Source organism: Protobothrops mucrosquamatus, unplaced genomic scaffold, assembly GCF_001527695.2.
Source record: "Protobothrops mucrosquamatus isolate PMUCROS unplaced genomic scaffold, P.Mucros_1.0 scaffold1378, whole genome shotgun sequence".
In the NCBI taxonomy this organism is placed as follows: domain Eukaryota; kingdom Metazoa; phylum Chordata; class Lepidosauria; order Squamata; family Viperidae; genus Protobothrops; species Protobothrops mucrosquamatus.
Window position 1 is genome coordinate 327,138 of NW_015387567.1, and position 24,741 is coordinate 351,878.

General features: G+C 41.5%; 1 protein-coding gene across 1 annotated transcript in view; it reads right to left on the reverse strand.

Moving 5' to 3' along the window:
- Positions 1-12,500: 12,500 nt before the first annotated feature.
- TEDC1 (tubulin epsilon and delta complex 1) overlaps positions 12,501-24,741 on the reverse strand; it is a 66,039-nt gene continuing 53,798 nt past the window's right edge. The window contains exons 6-8 of the mRNA XM_015821664.1: positions 19,376-19,462; positions 18,182-18,385; positions 12,501-13,288 (exon numbers count right to left, since the gene is read on the reverse strand). Of these exons, the coding sequence (XP_015677150.1) occupies positions 12,863-13,288; positions 18,182-18,385; positions 19,376-19,462 (717 nt within the window). The 3' untranslated portion in view covers positions 12,501-12,862. The remainder of the gene's footprint in view (positions 13,289-18,181; positions 18,386-19,375; positions 19,463-24,741) is intronic.

Genomic DNA, 24,741 nt, shown 5'->3' on the forward strand with positions numbered 1-24,741 from the left:
CGGTCACAGACCAAAATGCAAGAGCAACAAAAGAAAACACAAGAAAAATATAATCACAAACAATTAAGCACCAGAAGCCTTGGCTAAAGGGAATTACAACGTTCTCCTCTAATAGTTACAGCTCTTAAAAGAAATTTAGAAACCTGAGAAGTAATATAGGAGGAGCCATCCCCTAGACAATATAAAACCAAATTACTAATATTAGAACCAGAGGGATCAATTCCAAGGAGAGATAATAATTTAATTCTGCCTGTGTTATACATAGGGCAGTATGATAAGACATGCTCCACAGTTTCAACTTCGGCCCTATCACAGGGGCACAGTCGCTCACTAAACGGGAGCGTCTTAAATCGCCCATCCAGTAGTGCTGAGGGCAAGACATTGAAACGGGCCAGGGAAAAGACTCTTCTATACTTGGGGATGGTTAGAGTATAGAAATATGAAGCCATCCTCAATCCATAATTATTAGAATAGCTGAAGATCAAAGGGGAGCAGGTTTTGTTGGCTCTGGCTCTTAAATATTGCAAATCTATGTCCACAAGCCGTTGGACTACGCTAAACTGGGCGTCCTTGAGACCATAATCTCCCAGAGCATCCCCCGTAAAACCTAGCAAGTGGAGTTTCTTCGTCAGCTCCCATTGCTCTTAGATATATTCCCAAGTATTTAACCTTTTTGACTATTTATAGTTTTATTTTTTCTGACATTTGTTTTTTTGTTTATCTGTGAGATTTTTAACTATCAGTTTAGTTTTTTCTCTGTTTATTTTCAGTCCTGCTATCTCTCCATACTATGCTATCTTTTCTAATAATTTAGGAATCATCTCTAAAGGTTCCTCTAGGATGAATACCATGTCATCTGCAAATGCTTGCAGTTTATAAGTTTCACATTTTATTTCTAATCCTTTAATTTCTGTATCTTGTCTAATATTTCTATTTAAAGCTTCCAAAGTTAGGATAAATGGAGATAGTGGACATCCTTGTCTTGTACCTTTTCTTATCTCAAAGTTCTCTGTGTAGTTTCCATTTACAATCACTTTTGCTGTTTGTTTGTGGTAGATTGTTTCAATCATATTTATATTTTGTCCACAATCCATTTTTAGTTGTTGAGTCATAAATTGACAGGAAACATTATCAAATGCCTTTTGAGCATTTAAAAATACTAGTGCCAGTTGTTTCCCTGGATGCATTTCATAATATTCTAATATGTCCATTATAACTCTTAGGTTATTTTTGATTTGTCTCTTTGGTAGAAGTACATTTTGATCTGGAGGTATAAATTCAGTTAGAAATCTTTTCAGTCTCTCCACTATTATTGAAATAAAAATTTTATAGGCCACATTTAATAATGATATTGGTCTGTAATTTTTTATCTGTGTCAAATCTGAGTCTTCTTTTGGTATTAGAGTAATATTTGCTTCTATCCAAGTATTTGGGAGTTTAGCCTCCAACAAAAGTTCATTACACACATCTTTCAACGGTGCACAGTGTATCTTGAAGGCATTTATACAACTCTGCCGGTAACCTGTCTGGTCCCAGTGTTTTTTCATTTTTTTTTGTCTTGTTATAGCCTCTGTCAATTCCATCATTGTTATTTTTTCATTTAACATAATTTTAAAGTTTTCTGAGATTTTTGGTAAATTATTTTTTTCCATATATTGAATCATTTTCTCCCATGAAATTCCTTCTATATCATACAGTTTCTCATAATATTTTTAATTATCTTTTTTATTTCTTCATTTTTAAATTGTAAACAGCCTTTTTCATCTACTAAATTGTTTATCAGTTTTTTTCTCCTTGTTCTGGAACCTGAATCAAGATGCTTTGTAATTCAAGACCAGACAGGGACAACTCAACAAAGATGGGTTTTAAACCAATATTTAATTCAGGAATACTTGGTCAGAACTCACGATTTCTGTAGTTTCATCTGGATGTTGTATAATTGTCCATTTTCGTAGGTAAAATCATTAATTCCTTCACATCAACCTCTAGTGTGAATTAAGACCGTGTGTGTCCTCCGGTGATCCCATGCTTATCTCAGACAAAGACATTCTAAACTGGCATGTAGCCAGGATATCCTGTGATGAACTTAGTAGCTCCTCCTACTGACTTGTTAACATGGGATTCACTAAATAGCTAAACTACATTACCCATAAGCCATCTCTTAAGGAGACAGCGCTTAACCCTATAAATGCCAAACATTCTAACATATAGTTTTCATCTAACTGGCTGATCCAGAACACTCCCCGCTTGGAAATATAATTTCCACTATTAACTAACTGAAAAAGGCAAAAACATAGTATTGAAGCATGCAATTCTCATTGCTAATTAACTAGTGACTAAAATAGGCAAAACATGGTATCAAACATGCATAACTATAAGGTAAATAGTTATGCACCACTATAACAGAGATAAACAAGGTGTTACATCAAACAATGCATAAACACAAATACATAGTTTGAGATTCAATCTTCCAGTTCGGTCTTCTTCAGCAACGGGACCAGGTCGGTGGTCAGTCTGGTGCAAGAATCTTTGAGTCACGATCTGACTCACGTGGCTTCACGATCTGGGCCTCAACTTGGCGAACTAGTCCATCAAAACTGGGTGGGGCTCGGTGCACAAGTCCCATGGGCCAATTGTATGCGTCCTTGTCTCTCAACAAAACAAGGTCTTCTTTCTGTAGGAGAAACTGGAACCAAAGGGACTTCTGGAACAGAAAAACTGGAACCCAGAATTTTTCAGGAACAAAGGAACCTGGATCCACAGGAAACACAGGAACAGAAGAAGCTGGAACCACAGGAAACTCAGGAACAGCAGGAGCTGGAACCACAGGAAACTCAGGAACAGCAGGAGCTGGAAACACAGAAAACTCAGGAACAGCAGGAGCTGGAACCACAGGATACTTAGGAACTGAAGGATCTGGAACCACCGGTGGAGCATTGAAGGTGGCTGCTACTGTTGTCATGAGGGTAGTGAGGACTTCATGTGTGGGCATGGTTGTCTTTGACAACATAGAGTCCATGATTTTGCAGGGTACGCCAATCATGCGCTCCCACGCTTCGCCCATGTGAGATGCATGGGGAGGGTAATTTTTGGTCTTCAGGCATTTGTCAATCACTAGGTCATGACGAATACCTTCAATAGTCTGTAAGTCCTTGCAGGTTCCTACAAAGCTAGTTCTTGGGATGCTAAGACAAGTGATCAGGACGATCAATACTATGCTCAATCTCAAGTGTCTCCGCTTAGAGGAGGGTTTGAGACTGGCTGGTTCTAGGAATTGGCTAGAAAGTGGTTTCTCTGTCTCTTTGCCCATTGAGGACAAGCAGATGGTCTGGACGATCGTTTTCTCATCCTGTCTGAGAGATTTACTGGGTGCCTGAGGTTGAACGTTGGCATGTTGATCTGCAGCTGGAAGCATATAGCGTTTTGGTCTCTGTGCCATCAGGCTGTCTGGACAAGCCAAGAACTCAGGACCTTTTAGCCAGATCAATTCTGTCAATTGTGTGGCAAGGGTGAGCCACTTAACTTGGTCCACAAGGTTCTTATCTGTTGGCACATGTTGCCATTGTTCAGGGCTTAGAGATGTTTCAATCCTTTCTACTCTATTGTCTACATAGACATAGAAGTGTCTGCTTTGTTTGCAGATGTAGCTTGACATCAACTTGCTGTCAGTGTAGAAGGTGGTGGACTGTAGCTCAAGGCCTATCATTTTTGCTGTCAAGTTGGTGAGCTTTACAGCCAATATGGTACCACAGAGTCCTAACCTTGGTACGGTGTGGCCTTGTTGTATTGTTAGTCTCGCTTTTCCAAAGACGACACCGAGACTGCAGCTCTCCCCACTGTAGACTCTGATGTATCTTATGGTTGCAATCAAAACGACGTGTGGCTCTACCCGCTGTAGACTGTGATGTATCTTAAGGCTGCATTCACCTTCATTGACACATCTGAGGAAGCGTACAATTCTTTCTTTTGTACGGTGGCGAGTGAGCTGGAGACATACATGCGCGTACGCTTTGGAGACATCTTAGGAGTGCACTCCATGACTCCCAGTCTTGTTTATGTTATGGCAGAGGCAGTCTGCCCCAATATATAGTGCCTTGGGAGAATGTGCATAGCTGCAGAGATTGTCCACTATGGCCAAGGCTGAGTCATTGTGGCTTTCACTGGTCTGGAACACTATTGCTGCCAAAATGGGTTTGGTTGTCGCAAGCGTGAAGTGTTCTTGGTGTTTAGGTGGGAATCTTTTCCATTGCTGAGAATGAAGGTTCTTGAGATATTCACCTGGGTTGGAGTTCGCAGCTTATTGATACAGACCAACCCTCCGATGGCCCATCCGAGTTCTGTCTTAATGGCTACTGGGGTGCCTGGTGGACCTTTGATTCTTTCATTGGAACTAATGGACTCTGGGGCATCTCGTCCCACCATAAGTAGGATTTTGGCTTCAGGATCTAGGGGAGGGATTAGATCAGCTATGTACACTAGGTGAGGTATTTTTCTTGCCGCTTCTGGTGTTGAAATTTCGCTGCGAACATCTGGTAAGGTGTCCCATTCCAACACTGATGGTAACAGGAACTGTGAACACCCGTCTATCGATTCTCTGCGTAGACCAGAGATTTTCCTCCCCGCTGTGCGCATTGGTACTGTGCACGTATTTATTGCGAAATGCTTTAGTACACTCGGGAGGTTGAAGAGGTCGAAAAATGCAGGCTTAACTATTGTGACCTTGCTGTGTGCATCTAGTATGACATACATCTTTACAGCCTTTTCTGGTCGCCCGTCAGGATAGACTTTAGCTAGACAGACGAGGGAACATGAAGGAGGGTGCGGTGAGTCGCCACATATATCTCTGTAGTATACCCCGAATGCTTCTGGGTGCTCTGTGGAACCACGTTGAGTCTCTGTTTCCGTGGGAGGAGTTGAGGTTGCTTGTTGTGGCTCCTCAGAGGGCTTCTTAGAGTCTGGATGTAAGGCCGCCGGATGCTTGTCACTGTTACACAGGTGGCATTTCACCCTAACTGCGCAATCTTTGGCCATATGATCCATAGAGTCACAGCACTTGTAGCATATCCTAAGCTCCTTGAGCAGCACCATTCGATCATCCAGGGACTTTCTTCCAAATTCTCTGCAATTGTTTAGAGCGTGTGAAGATTTATGAATTGGACAAGTCAGGCCTTTTTCGGACAGGCGAGGTTTGGAATGAATACTCCTTGGCAGTTGCGCATCTGAAGTCTTCTTTGGCCGGTTTGTGACCTCTGTCTTGTATATTGAAATAGACGCTTTGTCCTTTGTGGCTTGGAAAGGACCCTTGTTAGTGCCTAAGTTGTGACTGGTCCATTTTGGCAACATAAAACATTTGTCATCAACATCAAGGTAATAAGGGTCATTGTACAGTTCTGATTGATCAGAAACAAAATCTGTAAGAACGGCAAAAGGTGGAGGTTTGCTGGGGTCCTGCTTCCTGTAGGACCGGGATTCTTTGTGCCATTGATCTTTCAATTGCCATGGTAATTTTTGGATGATAATCTTCTGCGTGTTGAACTGGTCAAGGCAGGCAAGTCCCGGCATGGTGCGACTTTGTTGTGCTGCCTGGAGTTGCTCTTTTAAAATCCAGTTTAATAGAGTAGAGTAGAGTAAAGTAGAGTAGAGTAGAGTAGAGTAGAGTAGAGTAGAGTAGAGTAGAGTAGAGTAGAATTATTTATTGGGCAGGTGTGATTGGACACACAAGGAATTTGTCTTCAGTGCATAAGCTCTTAGTGTACACACAAGCAATAAATGATAACTCATGATCAAAGTCATTATAAAAATACATACATCATAAATCATAAGATACAATACTTAGTGATAGTCATAGGATACTAAATAAGCAATCAACATAAATCATTTTAGGATACTAAATAAAACAATATAAATCAGATACAAGCAACAAAGTTATAGTCATAAGTAATTGGGAGATAGGTAATAGGAAAGATGAGAAGAATAATAGTAATACAGCCTTACTAGATAGTTTGACAGTGTTTGAGAATTAGTTGTTTAACAGAGTGATGGTATGGGGGGAAAACTGTCTTTGTGTTTAGTTGTTTTGGTGTGCAATGCCCTAGAGCGTCATATGTCCAGGATGTGAGGAGGTCTGTAGATATTTTCACAGCCCTCTTTCTGGCTTGTGCAGTATACAGGTCCTCAATGGAAGGCAGGTTGGTAGCAATTGTTTTTATGTAGTTCTAATTATCCATTGAAGTCTGTGTCTGTCTTGTTTGCTTGCAGTGCCAAACCAGACAGTTATAGAAGTGCAGATGACAGACTCAATAATTCCTCTGTAGAACTGTATCAGCAGCTCCTTGGGCAGTCTGAGCTTTCTGAGTTGGCTCAGGAAAAACATTTTTTGTTGTGCTTTTTTGATGGTGTTTCTAATGTTAGGTGTCCATTTTAAATCTTGAGATATTATAGAACCCTCAAGGATGAAAAGCTCAAGCCCCGCGGCCGCACCGTTACCATGAACTGCAGCCCAAGGGACACCGATGGGGAGTCCAATGCTGAAGCCCCAGGAATGTCAGGCAGGGCAGCCTAGACCGCAGCTATCGCGGGGCCAGCCCCCACTCCCCGCCATGCAGTAGCTGCTGATCGAGATGGTCGACACCACATATGACAATGTGGGCACCGATCCATCCAGAGGTTCCCACCGCTGGACTTGAAGTTTCAGGGAGAGCCGCAGCGCCTGGGGTTCTTCTTAACCCAAGTCCTCAACTACATGGAAGAATATGGCCGAGACATCCCAAACGACGAGGCTCGGATCTGCATCGTACAGGCGGCCCTGGACGGCGTGGCAGCTGACTGGGTGGTGGACCCAGACAATTCCGATGCCCCCGAGCTCCAGAACTTCAATCAATTCATGTTCTCCCTTAGATGACGATTCGAGACCCATTGGCAGACCGAAAGGCCCGTGAGAAGATTAAGACTGTGAAGCAAGGCAGGCACCCAGTGGCCGACTACATCCAGGAGTTCTAAGCCATTGCCAGTAAGCTGAATTGTCTGGAAGACATCTTGCTTAGCCACTTCAAGGATGGGCTGAATTACAATCTCTACGATGCCTGCCTTCCCCGGGGAGACCCACGCCGATTGCACAATTGGTACATCCTGGCAGAGGAAGATGAAATTGACCTACTCAAGAGACATTGCTGGAGAAAGCCATGGAAACGATCACCCCCTGAGCCGTCCCGCAAGCCCGCGGTCTCAACCCACAGTTAAGAAAACTGCTGGCTGTTTCAAGGAGGGAAGGAAGGACATCACACTGCAGAATGCCGCTTAAGTAACGCCCAGCAGAAAGCTGAACAGACACCAGCTGGGAGATCAGGAAGGTCACCCGCCAAGCTGCGAGAGCCAGCCATGAGGGGCACTGAGGCTGTTGAGTTCCCCCCTCCACCCAATGGGAAAAAGGGATCCTGGCCTACATTGCAGGAGCGTCCGACTCACCAGACGATCACTCCGAAGACAAATCCCTGGTAAGTGGACCCATCACGCCCCTCATACGGACAGTGACTATCCTAGCCCCCTCCATGCCTGAAGCTGTGAAGGTTAAAGCCCTACCAGACTCTGGCTGCACGTGTTGCCTTATTAGCCCAACACTGGTGGGAACCCTGGGCATTCCGGTGAGGAGGCTGAAGAAACTGATATCCTTCGGTCAATTAGATGGGTCCATAGCAGGGGGAATGCCAGCTACCCTAGCCACGCTACCAATCCACCTTACTCTGGGGGACCACGAGGAGACTATAACGTTCGTGGTGACCCCAGGCACTGAGTGATCAATATTACTGGGATTGGCACGGCTAAAGAAATGGAACCCCAGGGTGGACTGGAGGACAGCAGAACTCAGGTTCCCAAAAGGGGACCGAACAGGATCGCCACCCCAGGAAGCCCCTGAGAGCTCCTCTCCGGAAAGAGCAGCAGTGGGCGAGGAAATCGCATTGCCCGAAATACCCGAGGAGTACAAGGACAGAGTACAAGGCAGACAAGCTACCCCCCCCCCACCGACTACGCAATAGAAATCAAGGTGGGAGCGAACCTCCCAAAGCCTAGACCTCCATGAGCCCCGAGGAGCTACAAGAAATGAAAAAAATTGTAGATAAAAATTTAGAGAGGGGCTTCATTGAGCCAGCTTCCCCAAAGAAGGTAGCAGCCCCCGTCCTTCTCAGGAAAAAGAAGGATGGCACATTGCGTATGTGTATGGATTACCGCGTCTTGAATGCCATAAGCGAAAGCAACCTGTACCCTCTCCCCCTCATGAAAGACAAGCTGTCCCACCTATCGAAGGGAAAAATCTTCACAAAGCTAGACCTAAGGGAAGCCTATTATTGCATTAGAATTAAGGAGGGGGATGAGTGGAAAACTGCGTTCAACTGCCTATGGGATGCTACCAATTTAAGGTCTTGCCATTTGGGCTGAAGGGAGCCCCCGCAGTTTTCATGCAGCAGATCAATGAGATACTGAGGGAGCACCTGCTCCCTATATAAAGGGATCCTCATCTACCTGGACGACATCCTTATATTTACAGAGACTAAGGAGGAGCACATAAAATTAGTCAGAGCAGTCTTGAAAACATTGAGAGCAGCAAAATTGTCCAAATGCGAGTTTCACAACCAGAGAACTGACTATTTGGGCTACCACATATCAACCGAAGGCATAGAGATGGATCCTGAGAAGGTCCGGGCAGTGTTAGAGTGGGCGCCATCCCACACGAGGAAGCAACTACAAAGCTTCCTGGGGTTCACTAACTTCTACCGTCAATTCATCCCTTCTTTTGCCCAGATAACCCTGCCTATCACAAACTTATTAAAAATGAAAGTGGACGGGTCAGTAAAACCTAGTCAGCCATTAACCTGGACGATGGAATGTCAAGCCGCATTCGAAAGACTAAAAGGGCTTTTTTCGGCCGAGCCGGTCCTAAAGCACCCCGACCCAGATAAGCCATTCGTAATCCAAGCTGATGCAAGTGACATAGCAGTAGGGATAGTATTGCTGCAGGAAAACGACAAGGGGCAGCTGCAACCCTGTGCCTACACGTCCAAAAAACTCTCTGAAATGGAGCAACATTGGGCGGTGTGGGAAAAAGAGGTGTAGGCTGTGAGGTGGGCACTCCTCACCTGGCGGCACTTCCTGGAAGGGAACAAAATCCCATACCAGGTCTGGACAGACCATAAGAACTTGGAACCGCTAAAAACGCCCAGGAAACTCAGCCCTAAACAAGTCTGATGGTCACAACATTTCCATCGGTTTACATTCAAAATCAAACACTTGCCAGGGGGGAGGAATTTCCTGGCAGACGCCCTATCCCGCATGCCCCAGTACAATAGCTCCCGGCCAACCATCACCAAGCCACTCATGCCGGAAGCACAACTGGCAGTGCAAGTAACCACAAGAGCTCAGGCAAAACTAAAGCAGCCGATAGCCAGCCAAGCAGGGATAGAATTCAGGAAGGCTCTAGAAACCGATGAATGGTTCCAGAGCCACAAAAACGTATGCACTATCACTGATGGCTTGCCATGGGTGGGAGAGAAGTTGTACATCCCAAAAGCCCAGAGGATCACGTTTATGCAACCCTGCCATGACACGAAACCAGCGGGTCACTTTAGTTTCGTGAAAACGCTACATCTAGTGAAGAGACAGTTCTGGTGGCCATCTATGAAAAAGGACATTGAGAGCTACATGGCCAGCTGTCCAACCTGTGCAGCTGCTAAAAGACTGCAAGGGAAAGCCCCCGGACTGCTATAGCTGGTGGCAAACCCCTCAGCCCCCTGGAGGGAAATCTCCATGGATTTCATAGTAGAACTACCAGAAAGTAATGGAAACACAGTGATCTGGGTAGTCATGGACCTATTCTCAAAAAAAGTACACTTCATTCCATGCCCAAAGATCCCCACTGCTAAAGCCTTAGCAAAATTGTTTGTCCAGCATATATATAGATTACTTGGAGTACCCCAGCGCATAATATCAAACGGGGTGCAATTCACATCGGACTTCTGGAAAGAGTTCTTATCCCTTCTGGGGACCACCAGGGGCTGTCATCTAGTCATCATCCTCAGAGAAATGGCGGGACGGAACGTTTGAACTCAGTATCTGAACAATATTTAAGATGCTTTATTAATTTCCAACAGACAAACTGGACCGACCTGCTCCCTTTCGCAGAAGTGGCATACAACAACACAGTCCATTCCAGCACGGGCTACACCCCATTCCAAGTAGCTACGGGCCAAAGCTTCAACCCCATGCCAGAACTGAGCGCTACGAAGCCAGCCATTCCCTCTCTGAAGGAGTGGATCGCATAATTAAAAAACACATGGCCAGTAGTTAGAAAAGCACTAGACAAAGCTAGACGGGCCTATAAAGCACAAGCAGATAAGAAAAGAGTCGAACCAAAACCAATCATTGTAGGGGAAATGGTGTACTTATCCACAAAATACCTAAAATCCCTGCAACCATCCAAGAAACTAGGGCCGAAATACGTGGGACCGTTCCCCATCAAAAGGATCATAAACCCAGTAACAGTAGAGTTAGAATTGCCAAAAACCCTCAGGCAGATTCTCCCTATCTTCCACTGCAGCTTACTAAAATGAGAGCAGCAATCACTGCTATGACCGGCCACCGTCCCACTGCCTCCTCCCATTATGGTTGAGGGGGAGCAGCATTTTGAAATAAAAGAAATCCTTGACTCCCAAAAATACCATGGAGCAACTCAATACCTAGTAGCATGGAAGCACCTCCCCTCTTCCCAAAACGAATGGGTGCACAAACGCCACACTAGAGCCCCCAAACTGTTAAAACAATTTCACGCAGACTACCTGAACAAACCAGACTAACCTCTCACCATTTTTGTTTTGTTTTGTTTCTCAACAGATTGATCTCTCATATTTTTAAGGGGGGCAGGATGTCAGAACCCATATATATCATATTGCATACTTCCCTGCCTCTCTTTCTCTCGTCTCCTGATTTCATTCTCTTCTCTCCCTGTGTTCTGCCATACTCCTAGAGCAGTGATGGCGAACCTTTGAGAGACCGAGTGCCCAAACTGCAACCCAAAACCCACTTATTTATTGCCGGGTGCCAGGTGGGCGTGGCCCACTGGGTGGGCGTGGCTGTGATGGTCATGGCAGACTGGGTGAGTGTGGCCAAGGTGGGCATGGTCACCGCAATGTTGCTCGTGGGGACACCTGTGGGGGCTGGGCAGGGTTGGGGGAGACCCAGGAGGTCTCTGGCAGGTGGGGCTGTGGGCAGGAGGCTTGTCCTGTGGGGTGAGGCGAGACAAGGCGAGGCAGGGCGGGGGTGCCATTGTCGCAGGGCAAGGTGAGGCAGGGGCCAGGGCGGCTGCTGCCTGACACCGGCGCACTCTGGGGCTCCGCAGCCCACTGCCTCTGAGCTGGATGGCCAGCTGACAGCTGAGGAGGCGATGCAGTGGGTCGTGCCCGGGAAAAGGAGAGCATGCGAGGCCAGGAGGGATGGGACAGGGGGGGATGCATCCGGCCATGTGGGACCTCGTCGAGTTAGCGGGTGGCTGGTTGAAGAGGGACGGTTGCCATCTCCGGGGCATGGCACGCGTGCCCACAGAGAGGGTTCTGAGTGTCACCTCTGGCACGCGTGCCATAGGTTCGCCACCACTGTCCTAGAGGGGAGAGGGGACGGAGTGCGGGTTTATTGCCTTAGCTTCCTCTATTGATACAATGTAGCATTTTGCTTCCCTACCTCCTTTCCCTATTTCTACAGTGTAACATTTCACCTTAGCTTCCTTTATTGCCGCAATATAACACCTCGCGCTCCTACACTGTATCTCTCTCTGAACTTTCTTCTCCCTAACCTGTCAGCTAGGGAAAGAGGGGGAGAAAGAAATACAACCTCCGGAGCCTGGCCTATTTCTCCGCTCTCAAAAGAAAGTGTGAAGAGCCATTTGAACATCGCGCCACGACCAGAGCTGGACTGATGTTATCTCCCCTTTCCCACGATGGACTTAACACCTGGGGATTGGCCAGTTTGAACCGTCCGGATGAACTATGGGGTGGGGTTTGCTTGGGGATACTTTAACCCATCAATCTGTACAGGAGTCCCTCAGATCCTGTCTAGTATGCCTGCCATTAGCTTCTCCTAATAAAAATTCCTTTTGGAAGAGCTTGCTTTCATGAGTTCTGCTTTCTTGGGATAAGGTGTTGAGGTGGATCCTGACAGGGTCTATGGTGAAGAAAAGGTTGAGAACTACTGCTCTATCCCATATTTTTCAATGATGGTTTTCCAGAAGAAGAACTTTGAACATATCTATGCTGAATTTGTTACTTTCATGCCATTTGTCCAGCATACTGAGATTATTTTGAATTCTATTTCTGCTTTCCAGCTACCCTACCCAATGTTATAACTTCTGCAAATTTGGTAAGGATGCTTTCCACTTTTGCATTCAAATTAATTAAAATGTCCATTGTCATGCCACTCAGCCAACACTTAGCAAGCTTGATAATCAGCATGTCAAGTAGTACTTCATCAACATTTTTATTGAAGATGGTGCTAAATATACAGCATTCTCATACTTACACATCTCTTCTCCAAATATTCAGTATGAAAGTTTAGTGTAGTATTGAAATCTGTTCTAGCTAAACTGAAACTGGGCACCAACACTTACCTATCTGAGAAGATAAAATAATTTTAAAAGATGTTAATATTAGCCTCCTGCTCATTTAATAGCCTTGAGGTAATATGTAGCACACTTAAAACATATTCATTCTTTCAAAATGAGAAGGTGCATAGTAAACCTAAAGCATCAGCAGTTGCATTCAGAAGACAGAAATAAATGTCAACAATGGGGTTTAGCAATTTCAAGCAATCCCAAAGTGTTCTTTCAAATGTGGTGAACTTTGTCAACTTCTGCACTTATTCTTGCTTTTTGTGTTTTTATTGGTGGGATGAAAAGCACTTCACTAAGTTTCTTTGCTGCTTTATGAATCTTCTGCCCATCTTCCTCTTGTTGCTGCTTTAGCTGTGCCTTCAATCTTGCTTCTTTCTTTTTTAGAAAGTTGATCACATCAGTGACAGTGATTCCTTCTCTAATGGCTTTGGTAGGTGCTGCTGTTCTAATAGTATTCATTTTACTGTCCTTTAAACACTTTCTCTTATAAACTAGTCTATATGGATCATGCAGTTTATTGCTTCTACAGGTACTATTATTGCATTTAAGATCAGAGAGTTTCAGCTCCACAATTTCTTGCACTTTTCTTACAGCCATGCAGAAATCCTCCTCTCCTTCTTTTTCTTTCCTTGTTCTGACCTATAAAAAGGAAATTGTAATTAGATTGGTAAATGTAGACTGTACAACTGCAAGGATGGCATAGATACCATCATATCTACACCAGCCCCCACAAATTCTTATTATTGGAAAAATGGTGCCATGTTTCCTCTTCTGTTCTGTTTCTGTTTATACACAATACTTTTTTGCTATCTGAAATTTTCACATATGCACAATTTGTGGCTGTTGCACCTGGCATTCAGAAACAGGAGTCCCTCTGTGAGGAAAATGGGCAGTTTTAAATTTGATACGTAAATAAAATTAAAAATAAAGATGTACAAAACATACATTATGAAGTTATAATAATTTCCTATTATCATATTAGAGCAAAGGTAACATATTTTTGTTAGTAATATGCACTGATTGCCACTTCAGAGTTTAAAGCAAAAAAAAAAAAATATGCAGAGCTGAATGTTTTTGAAGTCTGAATAAATTACTTTTGTGTTCTGATTAGTTGGCAGTTTTCAACCACATTATTTCAGACACCGTATTAGGACAGCTATTTTTTCCTTTCTTCCAGCCTAACCATCATGTCCCTGCTGTTATTGGTTTAAATAAGATGGAGGATGAGGTAGTGCTTTGCAGAGGGAATAACATGGTTGCGGGGGCAGGGGAGAGAAGCTTACAGCTGAAAAATTGCTGCTCTGTCTGGTTAGTTACTATTGTTTTAAAAATTCATTGCCATAGGAAAGTTAAAAATGTATGCTGATATATATTGTGTGCTGTTCTTATTGTGGAGCAAAGGATGCCCACCACACAACATGGAGGTATATTTATGTGTATAGCAGTATTTAATGCACAAATCTTGTATAGCTATTGAGATTACATAAATGAAAATGCAATGCTTATTTACTTGATTTATTAAGGTTGAGTCTATGTGCTTATACTCTACATCTCTTGTGTCCTGTGAGCTTCCAGGGTTCATTTTAAAACTTCAAGATTTAAAAGTTATTCAAATTATTTATTAAAGATATTTCTGCACTCCAAATGATACAAGTCAGGGTGGTAGACAGAATTCCAAGAGCAATCTCCCAAATACAGTAATTCATAACAATAAGCAATCTGGAAGAAGTATACGATCTACAATCCATCTATGATCCATTTCAGTTAGCTTTCAGGCTGGGTCATAGCACTGAAATGGCTTTGGTCACAGTGGATGACCTTTGATTGGCTCAGGATGGGTGCAATGCATCTACCATAGCCTTCTTTGACTCTCAGCTTCCTTTGATTTCATTGACTATGGTATTCTACTGTATCAGGTTAGGAGAATGGGAGTGACCTTTTTGCAGTAGTTCTCCTCTTTTCACCATGGTGGGTTCCAGTTGATGTTTGTTGGGGTGATACGTCTAGTCCCTGTTACAGGGTGCTTCAAGGATCTATTTTTCTGCACTTTTCTTTAACAGCTACATGAAATCATTGGGAGACCATCTGCCAGTATAGAGTACAGTATCATTAGTAGGTTGATGATACTCAATTGTATATCTATACCTCGCTAAGCTGATGAAGGCCTGGTGTCTGGAGGTTGTAAAGACCTAAATGGAGAACAAGCTCTGGCTTAAAACTCTTCAAAAACAGAGTGGCTGTGGATTTTGGGCCCCTGGACTTCTAGAATCGGAAAGTTTCCATCCTTCTATTTTTTACGTGAGGTAGAACCTATGTTGTGCCATGCATTTATGAAGTGGTTGTTCAGATCTGCATATGTCTCATTTCATTTTATTGCATATATCACATTGCTCAACTTGTTTCTGGGTGTTTTATACTTAGGGTGGAGAAACTTCTGCATTAGTGTATTCTTGGGTTTAAAGTGTGCATGTATATTGTGTTGGTTGAAAATCCTCCTGAGTTTTTCAGATATTCCTGCAATATATGGAATGACAATGTTGCTTCGTTTGTTGTTGTCTTCTTTGTCTGTTATGGAGGAGCTCCTGCTCGTGTTTTTTTTTTTATTTGATGAAGGCCCAGTTAGGATAGCCACAAGTTCTGAGGGTTTCCTGCATGTGTTTTAGTTATTTTTCTTAACAAGTAGGCAAACTTTTAGCCTAGTTGTGTAGGGTTCTGATCACTCCCATTTTGTGCTCCAGTGGGAGGTAAGTATCAAAATCTAAAAACTGTTCTGTATGTGTATGTGTGTGTGTGTTGGGGGGAGGTTCTGTAAACTTCAGTGTTAAGGCCTCTGTCTTCTTAAAGTGCATTGCACAGTCCAGGAAAGCCCAACTATTTTCCTTAACATCTTCCCCTGTGAGCTTAATATATCTGTCCACAGAGTTGATGTTTGGTGAAGGCTTTTAAAAATGTTTTGGATGAAACTAGAGTTTTCATCATTTCTTTGATTGCTAGCTGGTGTTCATGGATGCGTTCTGCTAATCTTCTGTTTGTCCTACATAGTAGCTGCTGCAGTTTTTACACTGTATGTTGTAGATAACTACTATTTTTTCTTCTGGGGCTGCTGGGTCTTTTGGCTTACTTAGGATGTTTTGGAAGGCTTTAATTGTTTTTATATTATGCTGATGCGATGTTGATGGTTTCTGAGATATTTTTCATGTATGGCAGTGTTACCCTTTTTGCACCTTGTGCTGATTGTGCTATATTGGGTTAGGCCAGTGGTTCTCAACCTGTGGGTTGCGACCCCTTTGGGGGTCAAACGACCCTTTTACAGGGGTCGCCTAAGACCATCGGAAAACACATAATTACATATAATGCTTTAATTATGTTCAATTTGTAACAATGAAAATACATCCTGCATATCAGATATTTACATTACGATTCATAACAGTAGCAAAATTACAGTTATGATGTAGCAATGAAAATAATTTTATGGTGGGGGGTCACCACAACATGAGGAACTGTATTAAATGGTCGCGGCATTAGGAAGGTTGAGAACCAGTGGGTTAGGCACTTTTTGATGAAGTTGCTTAGATATCCATTTTGTTGGAAGATGCTGTAAATATGATCTGTTTCCTTTTTTTGATGTTCAGAGTTGCTGCAGTGTTTTGTACTTGACTAAATATTATTCTTACACAGCTTCTCTTGTGAGAGGTTGAGTTATTACTTTGGTAGCAGAGCACTTGGCTGGTGTAAGTGGCTTTTCAGTAGACTGTGCTTCTAATTTGCCATCACAGGCTCTGCTGATAAGGATATCCAGGAATGGTAGCATAGTTATTTTCTTCTTTCCTTGTGAATTGTATTCCTTTGTCGATGGTTTTGTTTGTGTTTTCTACTTCTACCCTTTTATTATGGTAAAGGTGTCATCTACATACCTAATGCATATTTTGGGTTGTTTGAGTCCATGTGAATACCTTTGTTTTGTTGATACATTTGATTATGAAATTGAAGATATGTGGTTAGGCAGAGGTTGATAAAATCCATGATTCTGGATATTTTAATCTTGGTGTATTTGGTTAGGTCAGGTGTCCTGTGCACCAATGGTGTCATGGATTCTTTGGCTAATTCTGGATCTATGGATGTGAAACTGTGACATCAAATGAGACCATAATTTCAGCCTCATCTATTGATTCTTTGGAGGCACTACAATAGGGAGTTGATGGAGTTGCTAACACCCCCAGTGGATGGAGTATTTTCTTCCCCCTGTGAGATGCCCAAGCTTTTTTGTTAATTCTTCTGTTATATTATCGGTGGGGTCCCTGGTAATAATAAAATTGTATGGAGAGATATGTCAGGCTTATGTTTTTTTGGGCACCCATAGAAGCATGGAAGAATGTGTCCACTGCTTCTCATATGCCACTGTTCCTCTTTGTTAATTTAGCCTTTCTTGGTGAGATCACTGAGAGTTCTCTTGTTCCAATTGTCTAGTTTCTGCATTGGATTGGTGTTCACCAGGAGTAAATTTCTTTGTCTTCTAGTAATTCTTCACATTTTGGCCTGTCCATAACTGTAGTTCAGTCTTTGTCTGCTGGTAGGATGATGATAATCTGGTCCTTTTTTAGATTTTGGAAGATTGATATGTCCTCTGCTGCAGCTACTTTTGTTCTTGTTTTCAGTGGTATAATGGTTTATCTGATGTTTTCTTGGATCTCTGTGGTTTTAAATGCTCCTTCTAAGGCTGCAAAGAATTCTAGTTGATCAGTAGCAGTGCTTTTTTTGTAGAAAAAAAAAGGTACCGGAACTCACACACGTCATATAGCCCACCTTGCTTACCCTACAAGGTTCCATCCAAAAAAGGTACCAGAACTCCGTTCTGGGCGTTCTATGACAAAAAAAGCCCCAATCAGTAGTATTTATGTTATCATTGAGGCCTTTTTATAGAATATTGTGTTCTGCGGTAGATAGCAGACAGTTGGATATGTTGACCACCTATTTGGGTTCTTGTGCCTCTTGATTCTGGGATTTGTTTTGTAATGTGATTTTCCTTTTTCTAGCATCTCTCTGGGAAGTAGTTGATAGTGGTTGTTAAACCTTTCTATGTACTCTGGTGTGATGGCCTGTTCTAATTGCTCCTTGAGGGTTGCCATAGTGTGCTGATATTTGTTTAGTCTAAGATGTGCATCTGTGATCATGAGCCATATTGTTTATGCCCACTTTTTAGGGCTATTTTCTATCCAGGTGTGCAGTTTATTGAAGGTTTGTATTGACACTAGTAGGTATCAAAATATTGGAGTTTTGTAAGTTCATTTTCAATACTCTATATTAATTTATACTATACACTGTATAAATTGTATATACATATGTGTGTGTGTGTGTGTGTACACACACATTTGATAATGCTAGTAAGTCACAATCTTGAATGTATGCAAATGTATTCCTTCATTAGCAAAAACCATAGCTTAAACTTCCCACCCAGAAGGTTGAAAACAGATTAGCATTAGAAGTCGAAAAAGAGGAAGTCTTAATCCCAACTGGATTTCTAACAGATCTTACCTTTCCATAGCAAGCCAGTTTCCTGAGGGTTCTATGCTCACGTAACTCCTGGCACAGACTCAGAAGATCTTTCTTACATTTGTCAAGTTCTTCAATAATTCTGCTGACACCATGGCATCCCAGGTCAGTACCTGGCAAAAGACAGCCCTTGTAACACATAGTCTGGTTCTGGGTATCTTCTGTTACCATATCTAAAACTGTCCCCTGCGAGGGAGGAGGGAAATTCAATGTATTATTTATCCTACAAAATATAAAGTATATCTAGTTCTATCTGAAGATTATACCAGACAAATAAATGTAAATTATGGTATGCGGATTTCTTCAATAGAACAGATTCAACTAGAAAATATTGGAAAATGAGCATTACTAGAACAAAGATTTCCCCAACAAGTAATATTACAATTGATCTTATTATATTATAGTTCAATACATGGATGTGTATCACATCCAGAATTTGGGTTTCTTCTTGCAAAAAGTCTTTATTGTAGTTTTATAGGATTTCGAAATTAGAACAGGATTTTATCTATATGGATAGAATTTATGTAATTAAGAATTTCATTCTGTAATTTATTATTTGCTTAAAGCTTACTCATGATTTTCAGGCTTCTAAAACAATATAATTACGATATCTCACACAATTGATATCATGAACAAGTAATCCAAACCTAAAGTATGTAATATATGCTAATTATATTATGTGAAGTATTTGACATGCATCTCTGTTTTAGTGTCTTTGGACTAGTTTCCTCTAAAACGTAAACCAAATATTTGATTAATTGTTGTCTACAAGACTCACCAATTGCAACCAGGTACAGAACAGGAAGGCAAATCAGAACAAGGCAAACAAAAACCATCCTTAAAGCACATGCAAACACCCAGTATTCCAACTGGAACGCCTGTTTATACACATTTATACACAAATCGAATACTAATTACCTAGGAAATTTCCTTCATTTTAGTAACAAAATTTAAGACCCTAAAAAACATTCTATATAGATAGCAAATTATCAATTGCTTTTAACCTCAATGAGAGCTCTAACTCAAATATAGTATATTGACAAGAATTAGGCAATTGACAAATTCCTAACTGATAGCTACACTGATAATTTTGTTCAATTTTGTAGAGGGAATTTTTATAAACTAATCTTGGCTGAAAGTATGTCACTTTTTATAAACCACATTATTGAGCTATACCATCCAATGCCAATAAAGGGATTCCATAGGCTTCCACTTCAAAAATGCTTCTAGACGGGAGCAATCAGATTCCACAAAATGCAGCAACTGAAGAAATGAAGAACAAAGTATATTTAATTATTGCAATATAACAGAAAGTAATATGGTCTCTGTAAGGTAATAGGCATGTCTACCAGTGTAAGCTTTAGAGATCCCTGTTAAATGAGCAACATACTCCCAACTGCAAAGCAATTCTACGTGTATAATAAAACTACAGCATAAGAATTCTGAGCAAGAATTCTCCCTCCCCCCCATCCCTCTAGGAAATAGCCACAGAAGAGTTGCAGCTTTGTTCTTCTGAATTTCCTTGGCTATGGTAAAAGCAAAAAAAAAAAAAAAGTCCCTCACCCTACCTCTGTTCTCATATCACAATGAGGTAAAATATTCAAGGACTCAGAAAAAGATACAAGTCATACAAACCTATACGTGCAATGAGGATTTAGACTCAAAGGATGTTTGAGGATTGATTTTAGTTAGTATATATTCAAACCGCAGTTTTCTTTAAGCTAGCATTTTCTTGAAAACTAATCACCATCTTTTTTTAAAGCCAAATCCCATTCATGTATTTTAATAAACTCTAAATTGTACAGTAGGTATCTGGTTCAACAGAGTAACTGTGAGAGGATCAAGGAGTCCTAGTGGACAATCATTCAAATATGAGCCATTAGTGTGCTACAGATGCCAAAAAGGCCAAAAAGGCAGAGGGATAGTATCAAGATCACATGAAGTGCTAGTACAGTTTTATATTGCACTGGTAAAACCACACTTGCATCCAGTTTTGATCATCACAATACAAAAAAGATGTTGAGACTCTATAAAGAGTGCAACAAAGAGCAACAAAGATGATTAAGGGGACTGGAGGATAAAATATATGATGAATGGTTGCAAGAGTTGGGCATATCTAGTCTAATGAGAAAGACTAGGGGTAACTTGATAGCAGTCTTCCAATATTTGAGGGGCTACCACAGAGGGGAGAGGATCGACCTATTCTCCAAAGCACCTAAGGGCAGGACAAGAAAGAATGGTTGGAAACTTATCAAAGAGAGAGCCAACCTAGAACTAAGAAGAAATTTCCTGACAGTGAAAACAATTAATCAGTGGAATGGCTTGTCTTCAGAAGTTGTGGGTGCTTCATTACTGGAGGTTTTTAAGAAGAGATTGGACAGCCATTTGTCCAGAATGACATTGGGTCTTCTGCTTGAGCAGAGGGTGGGACTAGAAGACCTTGAAGGCCCCTGCCAATTCTGTTATCCTGTTACTGAATTTTAAGTTGGTATTTCTGGTGTCAATTGGTCTCTGTTGGGATTGGCTTGTAACCTGATAACGCGCCTCAGACGGTGTAGACTTCTCCAGACTGACTACTAGATCCTTGCTAAAGAATATGTATTTCAATTAGCAGAAAGGCGAAAGCAGCTTCTTTCTTCTGAACTTGTTTGTATATCGCTGGTTGAGGAAAAAGAAAGAAGACAACTTTTAACTATTAGCTGAAGACATAATTTCTGCATCATCCCGGGTTATCCCAGTTAGATGTGATAAACCCAGTGATGAGAATTTTACATCTGTAATTGTGGAGAAAAACGCACGTGCAGCAAATTGCCATGCTTCCCCCCCCCCCACAAACCTCATAACTTTTTGATACCCTTTGTCCCAGTGAAGCAGCCAGAAGGTCATACCCTTTTGACTTAATGCCTCACCTACCTAAACAGATAATATGCTTAGTTCCTTCTCCTATCTTTTCCTGCCTTTGTTAGTTCCTTCTCCTGTTTGCTCTTTACCTGGTCTTTGATCATGTAATGTGTTACTAGGAAATAGTTGCTTACATGAAGGCATTTTCCAATGAAGAAACCTTTGTCAGCATCTAATGGTTAAGCTGATGTATGTAACAAGTATATAAAAAGCAATAAACTCACAGAGTTTTTCAAGCTGTGTCCTGCAGCTGCAAACCTCTGCTCAAGACATGCCTGTGTCTTTGTCTTAGCGTCAACATATGGCGCCTGAACAGGGACAGCCCCCCTTCCGAGGGAGCAACAGCCAACATACTTACCACGTATGGAACAGATCCCTAAGTGCACTTTTGTCCTATGGGACCCCTCAGTGGTAAGTATGGGTTGCAATCTATCTCAGCACCAGCAGAAACATGTACAGGAACTCAGATTCCTGTTACATAAATCAGGCGTGACACCGCCTGAGGCAGACATAAGGAAGCTGGTGGAGGAGGTAGGGAAACATTGCCCTTGATATCCTGAGCGCTGGATGCTTAGGTTACGAGATTGGGAAAAGATAGGGCATACTTTACATCTTGAATCTCGGGCTCCAGTACAGATATTACATCGATGGTATCAGTTCCATCAAGCAGTGGAAAAATTAGGCTCAGATGCTTCAGCAGGGCAACAATTAACTACAAGCCCCCCACCTGATTAGGATCAAGTAAAAAGTGTGCCTCCGAAATGATCTTTAATTGGATCTTCAGCTCCTTCTGAAGAGGCTAATTCTTTTGCCCCCTTATGGCCATCATACACCCCCATAAGGAAAATATTAGAGGAACAATCTTGAAGTAGAAATATATATGTATGTATGTATGTATGTATGTATGTATGTATGTATGTATGTATGTATGTATGTATAGGGAATCGTTAGAGGAATTTAAAGAAACAAATTAAATCAAAATGTACTCCTCTGCAATGTGTTTTGAACAATTGGGATGTTTTGAAACTTCAAGTAGCTGTTAAGTTTAACCCTGTCAGACAATGTCTGGTGGTGCTTTGTGTTGATGTGTAGCAGTACAAATAATCTTTAACAAGACAACGTTGAAAAACTTTGCAAACCTCCGGTTGGGTAGTTTATCTGATAACAACTAAAGCCACGGAAAAAAAGAAAATTCAAAGAACTGAAAGCAAGTTTTTTTTTCTTTTCCCCCCTTTTAATATGGCTCTAATCAATTCCCTTTTGTCAGAGGTGAAGAGAGGAGGCTGCTACTTTCCCCTCCCCCTTCACACCTTCAATATTCCTTTTAGTCTTTCCCCACTGTCTTTTGAAGTTGCTGGGATAAATTGGAAGTAACCATAAATGTTCCCTTCCTCTTTAATAAAAAGGGGAGGCCTGTTTTAACCTCAAACCCCAAATTGATGTGTGTGTGTTTTGTTTATGTATATGTGTGTATATGTGTATATGTGTGGCCACCCAGAACATTACACTTGGGCTTGGAATGGTGAGAAAAATAGGAGATGGTTAAAGGGCCCTATAAAAACCACGTTTGGTTGGAATCATCTCATGATTTTTCTTGCTTCTTGCAGGACAAGCCATATGTCTAAATCAATGTTGTTTTAATAGTATTTGTGTATATATGTTTGTCTGTGTTGTTCTGTGTTATTTCCAAGACTTGGAAGAGGGTCAAAACCCTCTCTGATAACAACACACAAAAAGGCCTTATTTAAAAATAAATGGTTTGCCTGGAGAAAGTATGAAATGAAATATTTGTATGTGGAATTGTTTATGCAAGCAGTTAGAATGGAAGTGAATGAGTTAATTTGCTGATACCTAAGTGTGTGTGTTAGCCCTCAAACCCCACCCTCCACCCACTCCCTCCCAGGCTATGAAAGAAATAGTAAACTGCAGATTTTATTGTTATAAAAGTAAATTGAAAAGCAATGGTAAGTGTTTGCATGAGAAGAGTCCCATGGAGAATGTGTGAGAGAATTTATGGAAAATGCATGTGAAGGAGCAACTATTTTTTAGTGGTGAGAATTTTGTAAAATTTCTTTTTCTTTTTTTTTCTCTTTTCTCCTGTCTCTTTTTTTTTCCACTGGCTGTGTTGCTTTAAGAGCGAGAGAGACAGAAAGAAGAGGGGGAAAATTGTTGAATTTAAATTGTTTAGTTAGACCTCTATATCCATCAACCAAAAGAAATGACTCTGAATTGTTTTCCTTAGATTTGTAAATGTTTAACCTACTTAATGGAAATTTGTTTCCATCTGAATTGAATTTGATTAACTTGGAATTTGACTTATTGACCAAAGGAAAACAACCTGGAGATCACATTGTAGTTCCACCTGCAGCACTTGCCACGGTTGAGCAAATTAATGACATCTTGAGTACTCAATTTGTGGACAGAATTCCACATAAAAATTGTCACTTAACACTTTTGATATTTCTTACTAGTAAGCTACTTACAGGAATATTAGCTGTGTTAGAAGCACAAAAAGTATATTGTATTGAATGGCTTTACTTATCCCATCCCAAAATGTTTTATCTTTTATCTAGGCTGTTGCTGAAATAATAACCTTAGGACACAATCGAGCTTGTCATTGAAATGGGACTGATTTAATTGATATTGTTTTTCCTATCCCAAAATTTGATTTTCAATTTTATTTTCAGAATAACTTATCTCTTCAGTGCTCTTTAGCTGACTATATAGGCTGTATTTCATATCATCTACCTACACTGCAGTGCAATCCTCACCACAACGCTCAGAATTATCTGCTGCTATTTTAGCTTTCCACACCTTTTCTCAACAGACTTTTAACTTAATCTCTGACTCTCATTATGTGTGCCAACTTATTTTCAATCTTCCAGGTGCTTACATCACACCCAGGATCGATCCCAATCTTATGGCTTTTTTTTAACTTTACAGCAACTATTACAAGGCCAAAAGCATTTATACTTTGTTTCTCACATATGCATCGTCCTTTAAGGACTGCCTTCACAAACAAAAAAAAAGGAGGAATCAAGGGTACCTAATTTGGCATGGATAACTCGTCAAGTCAATAAAGTCCTAATAACTTTAAATCAGCTAAATATTTTTCAAAATACTACTGCCTACCAGCGTCATTTTCAGCAGAAAACTGTGCTCCCTAATCCATTGGTATATTATCGGCAATTGCCTGATAAAACCTGGTTAGGTCCAATTCCCTTATTAACTTGGGGGCAAGGCTATGCTGCTGTGCTTGCTCCTACAGGCCCCCTCTGGATTCCAGCCCGGTGTGTGCAACCAGCCAAAGATGTCATGGCATCAAATCCAGAACCCAATACTGGAAATGAAGCAGGTGACTCTTTAGACAGCACAACATCCCTTTCGCTCTCGCCATCGCAGTCGGCCAATGACCTAGGGCGATGTGAAGAACCTAACATCCAATAATAATAATAATAATAATAATTTAATTTATATACCGCCCTTCTCCCATAGGACTCAGGGCGGTTCACAGCATATTTAAAAACAGATACTATACACAAATACAAAAATACAAAAACACAAAAATATAAACCCCAATAAAAACCGAATTAAAAACCAAATATTGACGGCTGTGTTTCCAATTAAAATTGCTGTTAAAA